At 36.2% G+C, this 7,080-nt stretch overlaps 1 protein-coding gene across 1 annotated transcript; it reads right to left on the minus strand.

The window, feature by feature from the left end:
- Positions 1–560: 560 nt before the first annotated feature.
- On the minus strand, positions 561–3,490 carry LOC132636581 (F-box/LRR-repeat MAX2 homolog A-like). The gene is made up of 2 exons (XM_060353508.1): positions 1,601–3,490; positions 561–1,230 (listed from the first exon to the last, which is right to left on the minus strand). Exons 1-2 carry the CDS (start codon positions 3,331–3,333, stop codon positions 759–761), a joined length of 2,205 nt encoding a protein of 734 aa, XP_060209491.1. The 5' UTR covers positions 3,334–3,490; the 3' UTR covers positions 561–758.
- Positions 3,491–7,080: the final 3,590 nt, after the last annotated feature.

Raw genomic sequence — 7,080 nt, forward strand, 5'->3', positions numbered from 1 at the left:
AAAATCAAATCCTGAATCCACATCTGAGAATAATGACAGATGCACTTCAAAGAGACTCTACATCAGGTTGCACTCCTGTATGGATGGCTGCAGGACTGATTTGCAATGAATCTTTAATGTAGGGACCTTTTCAGCCGGAGTCCCGGAGCTCTGCAGCCTTCATAGACCATGGGAAGTTGTACACCTGAGATGTAAATGTATACGAGGGGCCTCTGTAGACTCAATTCATTTATTTTTCACCGATGTTCACCCATAATCTTTTGTATGCAGACTGCTGGACCTAGCTGAATGAAAGAGAGTTGGAGGAAGTTCTCACAACAACAACAAAAAACCCAATGTAATCCTACATGTGGGGAGGTGGGGGAAGTTCTCACACGACTACTAAACTGAATACTCACTCTGCTGGTGCTATCTCTTTCATCTTGATGTCCGGCTCAAGTTGTAACTGTTGTTTGATTTTCCACGTTTAGAAACATAATAAATGTTCATCCTTCCACGCAATCAAGAGTATAGTTCATACACCCATTTCTGCTCTCAGCAAGTAAAATTCATTCGAATCCTCCCAAAGTTAAATCAACTTTTTCGTTCAAAATGCATAAATTAACTGATGCATAAAACTATACAGAGGATCTGGATATTTAATATGACAATTGGGCATAGGAAAATTGCATAATAGTATCTGTTCCTTGCATCAATCAGGAAAAAAACCAAGGGCAATTACATATTGGAAAAGTGTAAAATATTATCTGTTCCTTGCATCAATCACAAATCTGTCGTCTGTTTAGGGCTGCTTCAAAGCGGCTCAAGGAGTCGGATCTCATTTCTGTACTCATGTCATTCTCTGGTGCCGGATAGTAATCTTCTCTCAGCTGTACATCTCTTAGGTTCGGGATTCTAAGTAGGAACATCATGAAATGTTCATGCGCTGTTCCATGAATGAACAGCTTTCTGAGTGCGATGCATTCCTGTAGCAGCCCGGCTGCCGGCAAGGATAGACTCCTTTGATTAACATCTCTATCTTGTGGTGGCCAGTAATCAAGTTCCCTGAGATTCAAATTTCCGATCCCAAAGAGATAAAACCGTTCCCACAAGCTCAAATCCATCTGCCCCGACGGGGCAGTGTGTGCGTAACCTATGATATCTCCACAATCCAAATGCATCTTCACAAGATTATGGTACCGCGAAAGGGTGCTCAACCCAAATGCCCTCTCTGAGGGTTTTGACCATTTCCTGCAATTAGAGGTGGCAAAATTAGCCCACGAAAGCATGACCCGCCAAAGCTCAATCCATTTCAGCCAATCAAAAATTGGGCTGATGCGAAGCCCAAATTGACCCATGAGAAATCTTGTCAAAATATTTTGAAAAAAGACAGTTTTTTTGTTTGATATGTTATGTGTATATAGCCATAATAAAGAAAAAAATAGTTTTATTAGGTACTAAAAATTATAGAACAAACATAGAAATTAAAACTTAGTAAGGAATCGGGCGAGTTGGGTCATGACCCACATTTCAGCCTGAGTAACTTTTGGGCGAGTCAATAACCCGCCCATTTTGACCCCGCCCAGATTCAGCCCAACACGCCCGCGTTTGACACCCTTACCTGCAATCTCCTTCCACCCTAATCTTGATCTCCTCCAAGTTAGGACAACATTGAAGACCTGCATCTGCTAAAGGAGTTAAAAGATCACCTACTCCAATCCAAAGCGAGAGATATTGCAGTTGGTCCCACGTTCGTCCACCAAATCCATTCCCATAGCCATTGTCTTCCGTGCAAACACTATTAAGATCGTAGTCGTACTTGCATCTTTTATTCCTGTTAAACATGATATCATCATCCATGGTACCAAACGTGTCCCCAAATCCAGCACCATGACTCGATGCCTCACCTCCATTGGTCTCATTGAGATCAAACCCGTATTCCACACCGTTAAGATTTTCAATTTCTTCAACACTATCCCACACACAATCAATATGAAGCCTTTGAATTCGTTCTTGTATCGGTTCCAATGCTTTCAACGACGAGGACGCTCCAAGATTCTTACAACAAGATATCCGTACATCAACCAAACTTTTCCGGAGCAAAGAAGCTAACGTCCTCATTCCTCTCATCGTGATCTTCTTACAACTCTGAATCTCAAACTTAGCCAATCTCGTACACCCTCTACCAATCGCTATCAACCCCATATCATCCAAATCACCTACATTTCTAATCGACAAAGATTCAAGCCCTTGACAAAGCGCAACTCCATCCAACTTCGACTCAATTGGCACAGAAACGCCATGAAATTGCCCCAATTTCAACGATCTCAATTTAGGACATTTCGTGTTCAGTATTTCCAAAGCAGGACCACTATCTCTAACATTATTACAAACATCCAACACAAGCTCTTCAAGTAAAGAAAGACCCGAAAATACCTCAATCAAAGTCGAAACACTAAACTTAGCATCATCTTCCGTAAACCCCTCATCATCAGGATCAGCCCTACAATTCGACAAAACAGACGTATCCGCTAAATGAAGCACCGACAACTTAGGACAATTATTAGATATACAAACTAAAGCTTCATCACCAACAAAACCAATGTACCTAGATTCAAACATACAAGCCATTTTCAACTCTGTAAGATTAGGACAACATTGCGTAATAACTCTAATCTCATCAGTCTTAAAACCTTCCGAAAACGATGCATTCATAAGATTCAACAACGTTAAATTACGCGACACGACAGGGTTCGATTCGAGAGCTATAGGTATGTCATCAGTCCAACAATAAAAAGTCGATAAATCAAGCGAACTCAACAGTGGGACACCTTGAAATAGTAAGTTAAATTCATCTCCATTTGCTAACAACTGCGGCCTTTGGTGCCAACGTACGAGCTTCACATGCTTCAGTTGCGGCCACTGAGCGGGCAGCACACGGAGCGCGTGGGGGTCACGCGCGTAGAGGGTGAGAGCGTGGACCGACGGGAACGCGTGGCGGAGGAGGTGGGCTATGAGGGTCGAATCAGGGTCATCTTCGGTGGCGCGTGCGAAGTCGGGGTGGGCGCGTGAGGCGCGTGGGGAGAGGAGTGGGTGTCCCCAAGGGGAGAGGAGGGAGAGGTCGAGGTGGGTGACGGAGCGGAAGCAAGTGGGGAGCATGAAGAGGTCGCGCGTGTTGCCACGGAGAGTGAGGGTTAGGCGCGTGGAGCGTTCGAGGACGAGGAATTTGCGGCACGCGAGTGAGGTTGAGTTGCGGCTGCGGGAGTCGGAGATTGCAGCGATTATGTTGGAAAGGATTACATCAGGAAGGTCGTTAATTGTGGTGGGCGGTTTACTAGTTGAAGTTGTTGCCATTGAAAGGATTATGTTTTTTTTTTTTTTTTTGGATTGAGTAGAATGATAGGAGGATTTTGGGTTTTTAGTTTCTTGAGTGTGAGAAAATTAGAGAGATTTTGGATTGAGTAGAGCTGTGTAGTGGGTTGCAGGGGAGTGGGGACGCTGTGTTGGAACAGAGACGAACCCATGTTAGTATCACGTGTGATGAATGCCAAGTGGGCGTGGGGCGTTAGAACATGTTAACATCGGTAAGAAAATTCATGCACTTAGTTTGTTTCTTTCTTAATTTAAAAACATATTCACTTTATAAAATAATTTACAGTCACACAAATATTCAAGATTTATTTTGAATCATAAGTTTCAAAAGTCTTCACTCTTTCTTAAATGTCGTCTCCAGCCAAATGAGTTCACGTAAATTCAAACGGAGGAAGTAGTCGGTTTCAATTTGTTTGTCTGACTTTAAAAAGGTTTTAGAATTATATGGTTTTAAACTAAAAATAAGTAAGTAGGCATTTGGTCGTGAAAATCAGATTTTCACTTTATTTGGTATTTTAGAGTTGAGTTGTGTTTGGTTATAGTTTTTACTAAGTGGGCATTTGGCCATAAGAATTATTCACTTTATTCTGGATTTTGTTTTTTTATCTTTTTTCACTTTTCAGCGTTTGGCCATAAGAATTCCGAATACAACTTGAAGTTGTATTCCGGAATTCCAAAAACAAAAAAAAAAAAAAAAAAAAAAATCACTTTTTTCACTTTTTTATAATTACATTTCAACAAAAATTACAATTTTAAAAACTATGGCCAAACACAATTCTAACTCTAAAATTTCAAAAAAAGTGAATTTTTTTTTGGTATCTATGGACAAGCAGGCCCTAAGAATATTTTATTGTTTGAATGTATTGAAAGTGAAAACAAGTTTTTTTGATGTTTTTCATGGCCAAAAGTTGATTTCCAAATAAAGTGAAAAGTTTTCCAGAAAAAATTGAAAAAAAAAAATCATGGCCAAATGGGACCTAAATGTATACTGCTTTTTAATCTTGTGATCTTAAACATGTCACGTTGAAAGTTGAAATTAAAGAATTGTCAAAAAATAAAAGCTACATTCTTTTTTAATGGATTAAAATGAAAAGTAACAATTTGAAACTGAGGGAGTAAATAGTTATAGTTTAGAGTGTACTAACAAAGCGAAGCTAGAGTTTCTGTATTTACAAAACATATCTACGATTATTGTATCAGGTGGAAGAGTTGTATTATGGGAGTAGGAGTTGTATAACAGCAAAAGAGTTGTATCAAAAGGCAGATATTAGCTGTATCAGTGCATATTGTATCAGTTGAATCGCACGAAAGAGTTATTCAGCGCATAATCTATCACCACATATAGTTACGCGTGTGTATTGGGTGTTTTGCTGCAAAAAAAACCTAAAATGTAGTTACGCTTCATAATTTTTTAAAATTATAGCTATGTAATATAATTGTCGTCTAGATTTTCGCCACATCACGTAATTTTCCTTAAATGAAAGGTTTAAAATTTTCCCTAAATTTTGTAAATACTTTAGATTTTATCTCCATTAATAATTGAGGTCAAAATTATTTTTATTATTCCAAAAACAAGGTTGGATTTTCATTATTGACTACCAGCGAAGTCATTTCGATAAGTGGCCAATTTTTACAAAGAAAAAAAAGTTAAATTACCTTGAACAATGTGAAATATTCCATTTGTCCTTAAATTTTTTCTAAATGATCCCAACGAGAGTATATCTTTATCTTTAAACTAATACTACTTTCCTCAGACTAACTTTTGTGGATGATTATCCTTGGATTATTTCAAACATGTCTAAACAACACCACTACTTCAAATTTATCACAAAATTAGATTCGAAATTCAAATTTACTTCTTCGAATTTATTCAATAATGATGCATTGCCGTTATAATAAATATGATTTTACCACTCAATTTTGGTAAAATTAATATTCTAACCATGATTTGATCTTCATATACAATAACAAATCGATTTTGGCTACTATATATCAATCAAGAGGTGGCTGATTTGAAGAAAACAAATAGAAAAAATGATCTAATTATCAAATTATATGAAATCCGCAACTATCGAGTAGGGAATAAAAAATTTGACTTTTTTTAATTATAAATCGAGTCAAGTGACAGAGAATTTAAAAATCTCGTTTCTTTTTATATGATAAACTTGGAAGACGGGGTAGTATTTTTAGTGGGTCGGGTCAATAAAATGGTTAAAATGGATACTTGTTTATGTCTTACAATTTTGGCTTTGAATGAAAATCAGCAAAATATAATTAAAAATCACTTAAATATGTTGAGTAACTTTGTAGGTGAAACACCAATAGTTGAGTGACTTTCTGAGTGAAACACTCATAATTGAGTGATTTTCTGAATGAAACATCCATTATTGAGTGACCATCTAAGATATTATCTCGTCAAACTTTAGTAGGTGCATGAATGAGTATCTAACTTTTTTGGCAAATAAATTTGGCTTATATATATCGATAATTGTAAATTTTACGCTATCAAATTGTTAAACAAATATTGCAAGTAACCTTTAATAAAAAGTGACTTTCGTAATCGCAAAAATAAAGTAAGTTATTACTAGTTATATATAATATATAAGAATAATTTGATACTGTAAATTTTCTTATTTATACTAACGATATATATAAATTAAAGTCAGAAACTTTATATGACAAACTTGGAGCTTGGAACGTGGAGCGGGTCAGTGTCTCGGTGAAAAATTGTCTAACTTGGAAGGTGCATGAATGAGTATCCATTTCTTTAGCAAAATGATGGATATATGAATATTTAAGTTCCTCGAAACTTCAAATATTATGTGACTCTTGTTTACACTAACGATATATATAAATTAAAGTAAGAAACCTTATATGACAAACTTGGATCTTGGAGCGTGGAGCGGGTCAGTGTCTCATTGAAAAATTGTCTAACTTTGGAAGGTGCATGAATGAGTATCGATTTCTTCAGCAAAATGATGGATATATGAATATTTAAGTTCCTCGAAACTTCAAATATTACGTGGCTCTTTTTATAAGTAAAGCAAAAAGATTAAAAAAAAAAAAAAGGAAAGAGAAAAGTAGAGACGAGGAAGGAACGCAGGACACACCAAATGTTGCATCAAATCATAACATTTATTATGATTATAAGTGATTTGATAAGATTTTGATGTTTTACTTGAGCTAAAGGTCATTTGAAAAAAATTTCTCTATCTTCGCAAGATAACAATAAGGCTATGTACACATCACCCTCTTCATACTCATTTGTGGCATTATACTGAGTATGATGTTGTTGCTCTCTTCGATTAAAAAGAATGTCTACTTAGTCACTTGCATATCTCTTAAAAAATATTAACTCCTAGAAAAAATTATGTAATGTGACTAAGCTATCTCTAATTAAATATGTATTGGGATTTGGTCACTTAGCACTTAATAAGGCTAAATTCAAAAAATTAATGTTAATTCTTTCTTGATTTGATAAGTGGACACTCTTTTTTAACCAAGATAAATAGACTAATTGTACACTTTTTTTGAATTGAAGAGAGTATTGTTGTAAGTGATTAATAAGGTGATACTTTAAACTAGAAATGATTAAGTGAAAATAGGGTGTGCGAATACATGATATGTATCTATTAATTTGATATAAATATCTAGTACAAGTAAATTTTTACCGATAACAGTCGTGTGTAATTGTTGGCTGTTGTTGTGTTTTGTTCTCCACTTTACCAT

The sequence above is a fragment of the Lycium barbarum genome, chromosome 4 (assembly GCF_019175385.1).
Source record: "Lycium barbarum isolate Lr01 chromosome 4, ASM1917538v2, whole genome shotgun sequence".
Classification (NCBI taxonomy): domain Eukaryota; kingdom Viridiplantae; phylum Streptophyta; class Magnoliopsida; order Solanales; family Solanaceae; genus Lycium; species Lycium barbarum.